Here is a 16,682-nt window from a genome sequence, read left to right on the forward strand (position 1 = left end):
ATGAAAGAGGGCAACTGCTCGATCCCATCTTCTCAAACATCCCAGACCTGAAAACCCTTGATCACATCCCCCTCCCCTGGACTGATCACTTCCTGGTCCCCTTCGTATGGGACATCGACATTCCGCCCCCTCAACCTCCCAAAACCAGAACTTATACCAGACGATGGCAGAAATTGGAACCAGACGTATGGGCAGCCAAACTAAGGGAACACGTGCCCTACCCCTCTCAAGACACCATAGCAGCGGACAAGGAACTTAACACCTGGGTCACCCAATCGCTTGACGCCATCCTGCCTAAAATCAACTCTCTGAAACACACCAAGAGAGTTAACCCTTCACCCTGGTATACCCCTGAACTCAACCTTCTGCGTAAGGTTTGCAAAAGGAATGAACGCCTCTGGAGGAAGGAAAAAACAGAGGAGAAAAAAGAAACATTTCGTACCTCCGTAAAATCCTACAAAAAGGAGCTACGCAACACCAAAATCGGTTTCTACGAGAGCAGAATCAAAAACGCTGCCTGCTCGGCCCACGAAACCTACTCCGTTCTTAAAGAACTCCTCCACGCCCCCGACCCCCCACTCAAACCTCTCGATCCTAAAGAAGCAGAAAGCAAATGCTCCAATCTCGCCACCTTCTTTGACGAGAAGATCCAAAAAATTCTCCTGGCTATACCCCCCCCTGAACCGGCTCACACGGATCGGGATCTTACCATCTCTACCCCTCCCATCCGTCTGATAGCCCCCAACCCTCCCTGGATGTCTTTGGCCCAGTGACAACGGAAGAGGTAGGGGCAACTTTGGCCTCAATTAAAAGTGGTTCCCCCCTTGACCCCGCACCCCTCCGCTTCCTGAAAAAAGTGTCTAGCACCATCATCCCCCCACTCACGGCTCTGATTAACTCCTCCCTTTCGGAGGGCACAGTTCCCCCCAGCTGGAAAGCGGCAGCAGTTAAAGGTCTACTAAAAAAACCCTCTCTAGACCCTCAGGACCTCTCCAATTACAGGCCCATCTCCCTTCTTCCAGGAAACAGTAAGATCGCTGAGAAGTTAGTGAACAAACAACTGTCACTTTTCCTGGAGAGCAATAACCTATTAGGGGTCTCCCAGACAGGGTTCCGTCCAGGTCAGGGCACTGACATCGCCCTCCTGGCAGCAGTGGAGAAGGCCAGAAGCATTTTGGATACGGGAGGATCAGTGGCAGTGATCCTCCTGGACCTCAGTGCGGCCTTCGACACTGTAGACCATCCCACCCTAATCCAACGACTGGGATAATTGGATTAAGGGGTATGGCCCTGAAGTGGCTAAAATCTTTCCTATCAGGCCGTTCCTTCCAGGTTTGGGAGAACGACAGCCACTCACCTATCATCCCCCTCCGCTGTGGAGTGCCGCAGGGCTCATCTTTGAGCCCTACGTTATTCAACGTGTACATGGCCCCACTGGAGAAGAGGGTTAGTTCGTTCGGCGTTTCAATTATCAACTACGCCGACGACACCCAGTTGGTGGTAACCCTCTCACATCCCCATCACGCCCCCTCTGATCTCCACAGTTGCCTCTCCGAAGTCCACCGATGGATGAATCTCTCATCGTTAAAGCTGAACGGGTCAAAGACCGAGATACTCATGCTGGGTCATAAGGGGCCCTCCCTGCCACCTCACCTCTGGCCCAGTTGCTTGGGTGACCCTCCCGCTCCCAAGGACGAGGTCAAAAGCCTAGGCGTGTGGATCGAGAAGGACCTGAGCTTCAAAACTCAGGCAAAAAAGACGGCAGGGACATGCTTCGGTCTCCTCAGAGCCTGTAGGAAGATCTTCCCCCTGCTCCCCGTAAACGCAAGGAAGCTCCTCATTCAGGGCCTTATCCTGGCGAGATTGGACTACTGCAACGCCATCTACCTGGGAGCTCCTGAAGCCACCCTTAACACGTTGCAGAAAGTCCAAAACGCCGCCGCCCGCCTACTTACGGGCACACCGGCAAGATCCTCTGCCAAGCCAGCTCTCAAGTCTCTACACTGGCTTCCAGTCAGAGAAAGGGTCGCCTTCAAAGCCCTCTGTCTGGCCCACAAAACCCTTAACAATAACGGCCCCCCCTTCTCAAGGAACTCTTAATCCCCTACAAGGTGGAAAGGGATCTCCGGTCCAGCGGAGAAAATTTCATCTCAGTCCCCAGAGTCAAAAAAGCCAAGACCGGTGGCCGTCGCTTCTCGGTCCACACGGCCAAACACTGGAATCACCTCCCACGAAGACTGAGGACAGAATCGAATCACCTCCAGTTCAGGAAATCATTAAAGACTCTCCTCTTCCCTCAAACATAACTCTTTAGACGGCTGAAACCCCTGGAGATGCAGGTTAGCGCTGGGATGCTCATTGGGTTACTACGCGCTTTACAAAACCTTTAAATAAATAAATAAATAAGACAGATGTCTAAGGGATACCATATTATTTTAATATGATGGTACCCTTGGCAGGGATAAAAACAATGAAAAGGAGGTTATCATAAGAGCTCAATGGACCAAGGTAGCCTAACATAAATGGGGTTGACATGTTCCATGCCTTGTGGTCCAGCTCAATTAATGGCGTTTCTTCACGACCTAAACAATCCCCAACTACACCTAGAGAGGAATGTGCAGTGCAGGGTACTTCCCTGCTTAGAAGAAATAACTCAATATAGGATTGCTAAATAAGTGGTCCGCAATTCCAGGCCAGCAGAGGAAGGGTAGGACGCTGGCGCTCTCTGCACAGGACCACTTATTTAGCAGCAGCACCCTACTCTTTGCTTTTGCGCTAAGGGTCCTGACAGATTGATTGCAATGAGTTGCACAATCATATATCGAGGTATTTCGCCAAAACAAGGAAGTACCTGGTGAAGGCTCGACTGCAGGATCTTATTTTCTGTATGTATTGGCCTGGTTCAAGTAGGAATCTGGTTGAGCGGAGTTGTCTGGAAGTTTTGTGAAAGCAGATGCAATTGTTTAGGTATGCTAGATCAGTGTTATGTAGTGCCTTGAAAGTGTGTGTGAGGAGCCAGTGGAGCTACTTCAGGTGTGGTGTGATGTGAGTGTGGTGTGGGATGTTGAAAGTGATTCTGGCTGTGGAATTCTGAACAATTTGCAGCCTTCTGGTAAGTTTTATGGTGATACAGGTTTAAGAGAGTTCTTCCGGAATCCAGCTTGCTTGTGACCAGGGTGTGCGTGATGGTTTTTTGGGTGTTGATTGAGAGGCATTTGAAAATCTTCCTCAGTATATTCAGGGTATGCAGGTATGAGGCAGTGAAGGGGTTGACTTGTTTGACAAGTTTGCTGTCGATGACAATCCCAAGGTTTTTCGCATAGGTGGTAGAGTTGGGTGTCTCCCCTAGCTGTGTTGGCCACCAGGTGGAGTCCCACTGTGAAGAGCTCTTCCCGAAGATCACCATTTTAGTCCTGTCTGTGTCCAGTTTCAAGCGAGGTAAACAAATAGGAGAATGAGAGGATGAGTTAAGCATGTTTCCCTTAAATGAACCTTCTCCCACCAACCTAGTTGATGGCATGCTTCATCATTGGGTTCCCACCCAAGACACCTAATGCATCTCATGTATGCTACAACACCTGATTACAGTGGAGCTGTTATTTTTTGTAAAATCGTGGATCCCTTTTGTAGGATTAAAAACAGTGATGGTGGACGTGAAATAAGATAATAAAGGCTGCTCACATCCTAGTGTTAGGTCGACATGTTTCAACCAAATATGCGTGCTGTTTTTTCAGGACCAAGTTACTTGGGAGACCCTAGTCAGTGGTCACATGCGAGTTAACGTATGTGTAAATGGTGTTAAGTGTTCAGCTTCAGGCCATTGTCTTCATCCAGTCTACGATTTCAGTCATGCGGGCATTGATCTTGATCAGAGTAATGGGCATCTATCCCTGAGGGAGGAAATTAGTTGTGTGTCATCGGCATAGAAGATTACGTTGATTTTGTGAGACAGTATGATGCTGGCTAGAGGGATCATATATGTCCTGAAGAGGGTCGGGCTCAGGTAGGATCATTTTGGAATTCCTCAGATGGGGTCACAGGTGTAGAAGGTGCACAGTGCCAGACTAACTGATTGCATCATTCCAGTCAGGAAGGAGCAGATCCATTGGAGTGCATATCCTTGGATTCAGATTTCATGCAGGCATTGGATGAGCATGAGGTGAGAGACTGGGTCAAATGCTGCACAGAAGTCCAGAAGGATGAAGCAGTGTCTCCTCTATCTAGAGTAATGTGGATGTCACAACAGAGGAAGGCTGAGCCAGGATCTTTTGCACTTCAAAAGAGTTCTTTAATTCTGTGACGATCACTGGTCAGTGGGGCATGTACACATTTTAAGGAGTAGATGGGCTGATCTGGGAATCATGAAGAACAGAGCTGGGGGCCGTGGTAACGTTTTGCTAGGCAAATATCAATGAAGCTAACATCCAGGTGTTGTCCTCTAGTCACTCCCATGGCCTATGCGTGGGGTTATCAAGTTTGAAGTCGCTCCTGCTGTGACAGACTGCTTCCTGGAAATGAACAGAACACTGGAGTGGACAATTCAAAGGAGGCAAACCCCACATCACAAACTTGAAAGACTCGGACACTAAATCACACCTGTGTCTGGTAAATTATTATAAAGAGGAGAGCTTGGGCTACGTAGAATTGCCAAACTGGAGCTGTACATAAGCGTGGATAAGCTCAGCATGACTTTTGCCTGTTGTGACCAGAACTGGGAACTTAGGTCTGCCAGTCTCCCAGGAAAATCAAGACCACTCTGTCACCGCACCAGTGTTGGACATCTTTAGTTAGGAAAATCCTCCGCCCTGCTGTAGATTGTTATATCAATTGTACAGATAGGAACCAGGACCGTTCCTGGGATGAGATACGGTCCTGGTTCCTATCTGTACGATTGATATAACAATCTACAGCAGGGCGGCGAATTTTCCTGACCAGCTGGTATGAGAGGACATGGCTGGTTGAGGTTTCCTAACTAAAGATGTCCAACACTGGTGCGGTGACAGAGTGGTGAACCCTGATTAAACTGCCATTAAGTCTACTGGGCAGTGAAACATGTCGGTTACAGGTAGTGGTATGCGACAGTAAGCTACCAGTCTTTTTAACTCACCAGCACACACCTGAGTCTGTTGATTTTAAACCTCACTTCTCGTTGTTTGTCACATCAGGGAGCTATTTTTCCTAGCTTCCTGTTGAGCACTTTTCTGTTTGCACATTTTCTGCTTTGACACTGTTCTTTTCTTGGAAAAGGAATGGCAACCGATGATGAGAAAGGGGCATAGAATTGGTAACATCTGCCAAGATCCCCGAGGGTTGTTCGCCCGTGAGGTGCCTTCCTCTCCGCCACACATTTTTTCATCTATTTATGTTCTGAGTGTGGATGGTTGGACTGTTTCAGTGGGACCGACATCATTGGATGTGTCGAGTTGAATTCTTCCCGGAGTCTCCTACTTAGTTACAAACAGTGGTTTGGTATGGATAGTATGACATTAGAGAACATACACCTAACCATAAATTGAGAGGGGGTGGTGTTGGAATCAAAGTAGTGGTCCAGCAGATTGGGTTCTCATGTCGACTAGACGGATGCTAACTAGAATCCAGGGTACAGGGATTTTTTGTTATTGGAACCAGTCCTGGTTTGGCCTGGCTTATGTTCATACAACTTGACAGTGCGTCAGCCACATAAAAAGTTCACCAGGCCTTGTTCAGACCAGGCTATCAACTTCTTACTGCTTTTGGGTGACTCCAGACTGGGAGTGCGTGCAACAACTGTGCTCAGAGAACCTGGCCTCTGCGGTCTTCACACAGTTTTGCATTCAGAGAAACATATGGCTACCCTCTAAACCCCTTCCGCTGGTGTGTGGTTTAAAATTGTTTTTTTTTTATTTCCCTCCCTCCTTCCCATTGCATTAAAAGATCACTGCTGGGTGTAACTTTAAATAAACAAGTAGAACACCAGCAGTGTCCTTTTTATTAAACGCTCTTTCCTCCATCTATATTGTGCTACATTCCTGAGGCGGAAGCCGGGAGTTTTCTCATTTTTAACCATTGATTTCACTGTCATTTCTTGTGTTTTTAAAATCACCTACCCTCTGTTACCTTCCCGCTTCCATCAGCGGACTTAGCGCTGTTTGACAACCGGGCTAGACACTCCTTTGCGAGCTCCTCGCCAAGGCCGCAGGCCACGCCCCTTACTGGAGGCCACGCCCACCGCCACACGCTATAAAGCGACGCTGACTGCTAGCGCCGCCATCCATATTGTGCTACACTCCTGAGGCGGAAGCCGGGAGTTTTCTCATTTTTAACCATTGATTTCACTGTAATTTCTTGTGTTTTTAAAATCACCTACCCTTTGTTACCTTCCCGCTTCCATCAGCGGACTTAGCGCTGTTTGACAACCGGGCTAGACACTCCTTTGCGTGCTCTTTGCCAAGGCCGCAGGCCACGCCCCTTACCGGAGGCCACGCCCACGGCCACCCTCCACAAATTATGTGTTTTCCTCGGACGCTCAGCGGACGAGCGCAGCGGGCGCGATGTTTGCGCGCCAAAGGCGCGCCTAAGAAAAGCCCGTCTGCGCCCGTCCACGTCCGACTGGGGCTAGGGGCAGGCTACTCTGCCGCTCCAGCCCAATACTCTTCTGCGCAACTAACCAGTCTCCAAGGCCCGTGGCCGCTGGACGATACCACTACAGGACGTATCAACAGGTTGGGACTGTCTTCCCCATCCGCGTCTTCCCATCCCCATTCCGCATCCCCGCCCCCCGCCATCTGTTCGTCCGCTGCTTCACCAGCTTGTTCACCCCCCGTTGCTCGGCCTTTTACCTTAACACCAGATCAGCTGTCAAGCATCATCACGAACTCTTTACCTTACTCGACCTTCACAAACCAGATCTTCTATTCCTTACAGAAACTTGGTTCTGCAACAGCTCCCTCCCTTCCCTACTGGCCATGCTTCCAGCATCCTACTATGCTCTTCGAGCTGACCGTCCCCCCGGCAAATCGGGTGGTGGCGTCGCACTGATTGCTCGCAGGGAAATCATCTACCAAACCCTAACTTGCCCTTCCTTTGGATCATCTGACTGCCTAGTGGTTCGCTCACTTTCTTTCAGATCTCCACTTACCTGTGTCCTCATTTACCGTCCTCCTTCTTCCCCCCAATCTTTCCTCTCGTGTTTCCTAGACTTGCTGGGCACCTTAACAGTAAACAACTCCTCCGTTGTGGTTTTGGGGGACTTCAATTTCTGGCCTTCTGACCCGGCCGAATGCGCAACATCCAAATAGTTCTCGGAAACTCTCCGCTCTCTTAACTTCACTTCCGCTGTCCACGCCCCAACCCATAGCAAGGGCCATATCCTTGACCAGATTTGGTCCCTCAACTGCCCGGTCACCTCGCTGCTTATTTCCCCCTGTCGTTGGTCCGACCATTCCCTTATCTCTTTTTCTTTGTCCCTTAGTCCAGTGGCTAAGCCCCCTCCCACTAAAAACATCTGGTTGCGCTCATGGAACCGGGTGGATGTGGCCTCCTTGTCTGCCACACTTTCCACATCCAGCCCGGACCTCCGCGGACTTTCATCTTTCAGCCAAGCGGACTCCATCAACGTGTGGCTTCGAGCAGGATGTGACTCAGTCGCCCCACTTAGGCGGATTTCATCCAGGCGTCTTAATGACGCAAATCGCTGGTTCACCGAGGAATTGAAGGCACAAAAACTCAGTGTCCGCCGACTTGAGCGATCTTGGAGGCGAAACTACTGCCCAATTCTTAGGAATCAGTATGTCACTCTCCTGGCTTCGTATAAAAACTCTATTTTGACAACTAATAAGGCTTATTTCTCGTTCAGGATCCACACAGCCGAAAATCGTCCCAGAGAAATTTTTATTATTGTGCATGACCTTGCATATTCTGATAGGGCCACACTCAAACCCTCCCCATTACAACACCTCTGTGATTCCCTAAACTCTTTCTTTCTTGATAAAATAGCTTCCATCAAAGCGAACATCCCCCCTCCTTCCCCTTCTTTTGTTAGCCCTCAGTGCCCCCCAGCTGCAGCTCGCCTTGAATCCATTCCTCTTCTTACAGAAGACTCCTTCTTATCTTTTCTGCCATTGGTTAAATCTGGTTCCCCCCTAGATCCTTGTCCAGCACATATCCTTAAACAAATCTACTCTACCTGTGCTCTGCCACCCCTCACCTTTCTTAATAGCTCCCTCTCACAGGTCATTGTCATCCCTTCTCTTAAATCGGCCGTTATCCTACCCATTCTAAAAAAACCTGGTGCTGACCCCTGGCGATCCATCAACTACCGCCCCATTTCACTCTTACCATTCCTGGCGAAGGTACTGGAACGTCCTGTAACCAGTACACTGAGCACCTTTGTGGAGACGAACAACGTATTGGCCCCTAGGCAGGCTGGGTTCCGCCCGCTCACTCCACAGAATCCGTAGTCATATCGGTCCTTGACAATCTCAGAGAGGGCATGGACACCAACCATCCCCAGGCCTTGGTCCTCCTTGATCTCTCCGCCGCTTTTGACACGGTTGACCATACCATCTTACTTTCCTGTGTCAGAGCGGCGGGAATCGAGGGCTCGGCCTTGGTCTGGTGTCCTCCTTCCTGCACGACTGCTCCCAAACTGTGCAATTGGGTGACTACTCTGCGGATTTCCGGGTAGTTCAATGTGGGGTACCCCAGGGATCCTCCCTCTCCCCTCTGCTATTTAATTTATACATGTCCCCTCCTATTTTTGCCCTTCAACAGCTGGAGGTCTCTGTCTATAACTACGCGGATGACCTCCAGCTCATCTTCTCCCTTTCTTCCTCCCCCCAGTCAATATCTAATTTCCACTCAGTCATGACCTTTATCCAAGACTGGATGAATCACAACCACCTGAAGCTAAACCCCGACAAAACGGAGTTGGTGCTTACGGGTGGTTGCTCCAGTCCTTGGTCCTCTCGCTTTTGGCCCCCTTCCCTTGGTTCCCCCCCCCACCCTTTCTTCCTCTGTAAAAACCCTCGGTTTCAAACTCAATGACCAACTCTCTCTTCATTCCCAAGTCAGTTCCGTGGTTTCCTCATCGTTCCTTTCCCTCCGTACCATCCGCAAAGTCTCTCGCTTTTTCTCTTTCTCCGCACTCAAACTCATAGTCCTGGCGATGGTTATCTCCCGCCTGGACTATGGCAATGCCCTTTATAGTGGCATGCCTGCGTACATCGCGAGACGCCTTCAGTTGGTTCAAAACCAGGCGGTTCGCCTGGTTTTCAATCTACCCAAATCACACCACGTCACTCCCCTCCTCAAGTCCCTGCACTGGCTCCCCATACCGGAACAAGCCCAGTTTAAGCTGGGCTGCATTATTTTTAATACCCGATCTGGGTCAGTCCCCGCCTTTATTACATCCGAAATTCATTCATATGTCCCTTCCAGGGAGCTGCGCTCATCTACTCAACATTTGCTCGCAGTTCCCAGTTTTAGAAGGAAAAAATGGGGCGGCTCCAAATTTTCAACAATCGCTCCCACATTTTGGAATTCCCTCCCGGCTCATTTGAGATCTTGCACCCAGTATGCTCTTTTTCGCAAGGCATTCAAAACCTTTCTTTTTACCCAAGCCTTCCCTTCCTAACTGCACCTTAGGCGCCCCCGTTTCTTCTGTCCCTCAGGATCTGTAGTACTCCATAGCGCCATGAAACCGCTCGGTGTACGTGCGCTCAAGAAATATTTTAAACTCAAACTCAAACTCGCGGAGGTGCTTATATAAGAGGGCGTAAAGTTAGTATTCGTGTTTTTTTTTTTTAAATATAGGTACTGAAATCCACAAAAATGTGTTTACATATCTTGGAACAGTTCCTCAGTGTCATATTTTCATAATTATATATTAATAAAAGATTTGGGTACAGTTTTAGGTTTGCTGCACATGCTTTATTTACCTAATGCAAGATTTTCAAATATGCTTCTATCTGATTTTTTTAAAATTTGCATCGAGACTTTTTGTACAGGTAGAACATTTCTATTATGTAGAGTATATCTTTTTAGAAAATGCTGATAGAGACAATAGTGTAGGCGTACGTTTGGTTAAAAGATTTAGGATGGCAGCAGTGATGGTGGTGATTGGAGCCCACAGACTTCTTACCAGATCTTTCTACTTCTGAAATTGCACAACCCCTAATATTCCGCCTATGGTCTCCGCGATGCACACGTTTGCACGTTCAGCCCCTTCCCTATGAAAAAGAGAACCTTTCGCTGCATATTTTTCATATACATTTCCTGCTATTTTGTCAATGGTTATGTAATTCCTAGTAATGCAGTCATTATAACAATCAGTATTTTTAAAACCTGAAAATTCCTACCTCATTTTCTACATGTTCTACCATTTGTATCCTGGTGCCTATTTGGACGCCCATTTTATGTAAATCTAGGACTTGTAAGTTATCCCCAGAATCAAGGAAAACCAGGCCTACATTTGGCCCATTAGAATATTCCCTTGACATATTCTGATAAAATTCCTGAAGCCAGATATTTAACAGTCGGATCCCTTTAAAGTGAATGGAGCATGGCCTAGTGACAGTCTACTTGCACATAGGGTGATTTTGGATGGTTTACATTCGTTATAGAAAAGAGGTCGACACCTGTCAAATGAGGGGGAGTTGGAAGGTATCATTTACTTTATCATATTCTGCACCATAGAAGTTTATTCGAAGAAAGTTTTTAATTTGAACATTTATATTTCCCTTGCTAGGAACGTTCAGTTAGCTGTGAAATTACTAAAATAACTCAAATTAGTGCAAGACAAGTCCTATGTAAAGACCAGAGACTTCTAGAATTCAAAATATTTATACCCCATGATTGTGGAACAATTGAACATTTTTCAAGCTGTGGGTCAGACGCCCACATTATTTAGTTACGTGAAAAAACCATCTTCTCTGCTAACAAGTGATATTTGGGCTAAAGAATCACAGTGAATCAATAAAAAATTTAGAACACATGCACAAGTGACCTTTTTTGTACCCATCACAGCCCCCTTTGCACGAGCACGTTACATCCCTTCTAATTTCTGTTGTGGGTTGTTGCTCACCTGCAGGATGGGGCCATCGTAGGGCACCACACAATCTACGCACTGCGTCAGGTCACCACTCTTCTCGGACACCATCAAGAAGCTGTCAATCAGCCGGTAGCAGGCCTAGAGAAGTGACCAAACAATGTAAGAGTGGAGCAGAGGACTAGAATGCAAAAAAGGATCTCAGACCAGAGCAGGCAAGACGTCTTTATGGAACGGCAGAGCAGGCCTGGAAGGGGACAGGAGGTCTGTTAGTAGGGCCATGTCCTACAGAGACCTGAGATACAAGCAAAGAACATGTAAGGAAAGAGTGTGTGGCATGATGAGAAAAGGCTAAGCATATACTGAATTGTTGTAATGAGCGCTTTCAGCTGGTAGCACTTTGCTCTGGAACCCAAAATCCTGTGGTTATTTCTAGTAATTAGACCATTTCATGCATTTGCTTCAGTTTATTTGTGGTAGATTAAACTGATAGGGTTACATTTGATTATTAGAAGGGGCTATTTAAGTTCATGCAAATAATAGGTGACATTAACTGACAAGCTAGAGGAGATCAGGTATTGTTAGATTGCAGTGGAATGGTATCAAAGAAGGAGAGCTTGTGAACTATGAAATGAGATGTGGGCATGGTGGAGAAACACATTAAAGGTAACTAATGTAAATATGCAAGTGATTTAGAGTAGGCTGTAATCCAAGAAAGGAGGCATGAAGAGGATGGAGTGTTTGGGGCGAGTCACTAGAAAGAAAGCAAAAAAAAGGAATCAGTTGAATGTTTTAAGTCAAGGTAAATTTTCAAGCACACTTTTAGGACGATAGAGGAGCTTTTTTGAAGAAACATGCAATCTGAGGATGGAAACTGCAGAAAAAAACACCACTATTTGCATCTGAGACAGTGATGTATCAGGTACTTTGAGAAACTGGCGAACAGCCTGTCCGCTACTAGGCTACCTCTAGATCACTGGCATTAAACAAGAACATCATCTGAGGAAAGTAGGATTGTACAAGATTGTGGGGATGGAGACACAGAGAGCAAAAGTCTGAGGGAGTAGACAGCAGTTTACTAGGCATCTTGCAGATTACTGCCACACTCCAGGGAGGGGGTGCTAGTGGCTCAAGAGAAGATCACAGGAGCCACATTTGTGCACATGATGGTTGAGGAGTGCAGAAACCTGAAGCAAGAAGGCCCGGGCTGGGATTGTAGAAAAGATCAGCATATATAGCAGGGAGAAAGTAGGAGCCTGATAACAGACCCCAGACTATTGTGCTCAGGAGAGCTAATATCTATCAGCAGCCAGAGGAAGGAGACAAGAGATGGTGAAGCTAGGAAGAAGCCAACACAAGACTGAAGATGGGTACAGGGGACACATGGGAGAACAGGAGGCAAATGCAACCTATTGTGGTGGAAAGGCACAAGCCTAAAGCAACCAGGGACAGCGGGAAAGACGTAGGAGCACAGACCTCTTCAATCCCATTTTTAATTGTACCTCAAGGGCAGATCTGCTTTTTTTTTTACCCCGCCAGAGGCAGAGCGAGAGACACCATTTCTGATTTACTCAACTATATGCCACACCTATTTCCATCTCCTGTTGTGGCACACAATTATCAAATCAGAAGTACTGACTTGCAAATTGTAGGAAAAGGCATTACTGGGAGAGGTTTCTGAAGCCCAAAATGGGTTAGGCTCTTTTCACATTTAATGCTGAGCATATTTACACTCAGAGGAGGCGTTTGCCCCACTCTAAAACATAGCTGGAACTGCCAAAATACACTGATGAAGTTGGCCTTTCAAACCCCTATAATAAACGTCTGCTGGAAGAAGGGCGGGACCATAAATAGAACCTTTGCTCAACATAGAAGCAACACAGTGCCTTTAAAAACAGATGTATGAAGTCGACTGTAAACAAAAAAAAAAAAGAAACGCCTGGTCTCTGGAAAAAGCTTGTTGTCGCAGAGCCCATGTCTAAGCCCTTCGACTGGACACTTAGAGTCTACCTGAGAGAAACCAGACTGGATCCATCCTCAGGATCCAACCTGAAAAAGAGAAGAAACTACAAGGAATAACGAAAAATGAATGGAAAGTTCCTGCTCTAAGTAAACCTCTTATATTAACTCTTGTTTCCCTTATATGAAATGTTTGTGCAACTCACCTTTAGGCATCTCTGTGTTCCCAGAACTCGCATATGTTTCGCTACCCGTTTTTCACCCCAATTGCTTCACTCACTTCTCAATGCCTGTTAGTCACCAAAGGTTACCATGTCATCTGGAATAAAAGTTGCCATCCCTTGGCATTATTATTTAAATCACTAATTCTCTGTGTGTTAGTCCAATTTGTTTGGTTGACAAGAACAGGAAACACATCTCCCAAAACGCTATTTTTCGTAAAAGGAAATCACAGGACTGGACAATTGTGTCTGCGAAATGGAGCCATCCACTATCAGGAGATGGCTCACACTAGACAAAAGTGCTAATATATAAATGTAAAATATACCCTTAAATCTTTCTTCAGCCGTTCCACATTTTTAATGTTCACCAGTTCGTCCAAGCCGACCACCAGCACCTGCAAGAGGACAAACCAATCACAAGTGAGTCATGCCGACAATATCTATAAACATAATAACACTGTTGCCAATGTCGTTCATCACTAATCAAGCAGGGAAAACTAGCACTGGTAATGTCTCGTTGTAACCCACCAGAGTTACACCTCCTCAGCAAAGGTCACATGCATCAGGGTTAATAATGTCACTTTGGACATCTATCAGTCAAAATCGCATTTGTATACATTGATTCCTAGCGGAGACAGTGTTGATCCATAATATCTGGGGAAGCAGGGCAGCGTCTTTAGCATTTAAAATTAGGTAGATGTAATTGAAATTAAGTACGCTTTTACATCTACAGCCATTTGATTGACAGGCAGTGTACCCGTGTTCAAGGGATTGTTATTTGTCGAAGGAAGAGATGAATAAACAGCCCTCATAACTATTGAGGTGTACAAAGGTAATGAAGAGATGAAGGTGAGAAGGACTACTTCTGTAGTCTAGTATGGTTCAGACAATGTTCGTCCGATTGACATCGATTACTCATGTCAAAGAAGGATTGGGAGATTTTGACTCCCTTTAAAGAAAATACATAAAATGTCAGACCTCTGTGAAACAACTGTGAAGCAGAGAAATTACAGCGGTCATTGGATATGCAAATGTCCAAGAGAAGGTAGATTAGTGCAGATCATCTGCAGAATCTACATCACATCTTTGGGAGCATTGGAAAACCTACAAGGAAGGATCTTAAGAAAGTGGATGGATTGTTTATAAAATACATTGGCAGCACCTGATTCCATAAAACAGCTGCTAAACACAAATGGCCTAAAATGTCAGCAGGGAGGATCTGCCTTCCTTCAACAACACCCCCTTCAGCAAGTGGAGTTCTACTGTCCACAGCCAACGTCTGAAACAGCCACAGTGTTATATCCTGCTCTTCCTCTCTCTTTGTCCTTTCTTAGTGTTGGTGTCTGCTTGTCTATGTGATGTCTCTGTGATGTCATCCAGGATTCTACCTGTTGCTGTTCAAGGGATTTATCAGTTACCTGGAGGCTGAGCAGGAAGTTATCTGCTCCAGGTGGGGTTTCTTACCATATTACATTCCTACCTGAATGCTGTACCTTCTATCTAATCTCAAGAATAAATATACTACATGTACATTACAACAAGGACCCTTCATCTTTATTTTACTGAATTTAACACTGGCGACGAGGTAAAAAAGGACCCATTTAAAAGAAAAAGGACTTCATTGAATTTAAAAAGGACATCATTGCAACCAAAGACAAGAAGAAAAACGTTTAAAGTTACTTTCCTGCTTCTGGGTACCCCACCGGTGTCTGAATCCAACCGACAGCCTCAACCCAGAGCATTGGAATATCCTTTGCTGAAGTAATACTACTACTATATCATCTGGCACTAGAGCAAACTTAAAGGACTCCCTGTTTTCATCTAATGAGTCAGCCTTTTACGTGAGTAACGTTACTGCTGCTGTCTGTCCTAGGTGTGCCTGTGCTACTTCTGCAACCTCCTGTTTAAATCTGCTGTTTAAAAGATTGTCAGCTCACTTTGTGACTTCAGTTTGTTGCCTGCGCAACTTGTGCCAACCTGCTGTTTACAGGTCTCCTGTTTACAAAAGCGCTACTTACTGGGACCGTTACAACCTGCAATTAAAATTAAAGTCTGCCTGCATCAATCTGTGTGAACTCCATGTTTCGGTATCTTGGAGGTTGTGCATTAGCAGTTTGAGTGAAGAGACGGCTATTTTACTTTGTTATTTGGCTTACCGTGTGGCCTACGCTGAGACCTGAAGCCTATTTCTGCCAACCACGTCCTGAGCATACTCTGCAAACTGTGCTGGAATTCACATGCCAGCGCTTGACTCTACACCATTTGGGAGTCGGTCTACATTCCTGACTTTGAGAATTGGAACTTGATCTGCACACCATTAACTTCTGACATTACACTATGTTTGGATCTACAACCCGGGTGAGAGATCGCTCACCGGAGTTTGCTGGTTCATGATTTATTTATTTATTTATTTATTGATTGATTGATTGATTTTCCTTGAAAAAAAGGGTGTTCTCCAACAAGGTACTGTTTGATTTTCTTTACATTTTCCCACAGAGATTTCTACAGAGCTGTTTGTGTCTCCCTTCATCCAAATGACAACGGGGACTACTTTTATTATTTTGATTTGTTATGTTTAAGATGTTGTGACCAATTTTGCATATTTCCTAATTTATGCAATGTGTAGTTTACGCTGTAATTTACCCTTGAGTGCATTTCTTCTAAGTACTGTGGTGTGCTAAATATCGATTTATATGCTCAATGCTTAGAATTCTGTTTCTAGGTTATGTATGTATGCTGTTACATGTTCTTTTCTGTGTGGTTTTGCAAGTGATACATTTTGAAATAATTGATTCTATTATTGCTTACTTTAATGGAGCCCCGTTTGTGCTCAACCTTTGTTGAGGTGCTCATTTGCTTTCATTTTGGTGATGATTTGTAGACGTTATGCTTATTGGGGTCATTTATGTGCTCAACTATGTTGAGGTGCTCCAGTTTGTTTTCATTCTTAGTGATGATGAGATAGAGTGATGCTCAATTTTGATGTTTATTTCTGTTATGAACCACTTTATAGTGCTCTATTGTTAGAGGTGTTCACGTGCTTGCTATTAGAAGCCATAGGGGCTCAATTTTATTGTCATTTCAGATGAACCACTTATAGTGCTCTATGGTTAGAGGAGTTCATCTATTTACTGTCAGGAGCCGCAGGGCTCAGTTTTATTGGTGATTTTCTGTTACTTACTGTGAGGAGCTGCATGGGCTCAGTTTTATTCTACTGATAGAGAAGTTGTGCATTTTCTGTGAAGAGCCGTTTTGTCATGAACCGCTTTTACTGTGCTCTATGTTTAGAGGAGTTCATGTATTTACTTTGAGAAGTTGAGCTCATTGTTATTGTGCTTTATTTTAGAGCAGTTTTATTCTATTGATAGAGAAGTTGTGCATTTTCTGTGAAGAGCCGTTTTGTCATGAACCACTTTTACTGTGCTCTATGTTTAGAGGAGTTCATGTGTTTACTTTGAGGAGTTGGGCTCATTTAT

At 45.7% G+C, this 16,682-nt stretch overlaps 1 protein-coding gene across 1 annotated transcript in view; it reads right to left on the minus strand.

Moving 5' to 3' along the window:
- Window positions 1-16,682, minus strand: part of FUZ (fuzzy planar cell polarity protein) — a 118,554-nt gene that overhangs the window by 76,212 nt on the left and 25,660 nt on the right. Inside the window, exons 4-5 of the mRNA XM_086930143.1 lie at window positions 13,533-13,601; window positions 11,063-11,167 (exon numbers count right to left, since the gene is read on the minus strand). Coding sequence (XP_086786269.1) covers window positions 11,063-11,167; window positions 13,533-13,601 — 174 coding nt within the window. The remainder of the gene's footprint in view (window positions 1-11,062; window positions 11,168-13,532; window positions 13,602-16,682) is intronic.

This window comes from Lissotriton vulgaris, chromosome 7, assembly GCF_964263255.1.
Source record: "Lissotriton vulgaris chromosome 7, aLisVul1.2, whole genome shotgun sequence".
In the NCBI taxonomy this organism is placed as follows: domain Eukaryota; kingdom Metazoa; phylum Chordata; class Amphibia; order Caudata; family Salamandridae; genus Lissotriton; species Lissotriton vulgaris.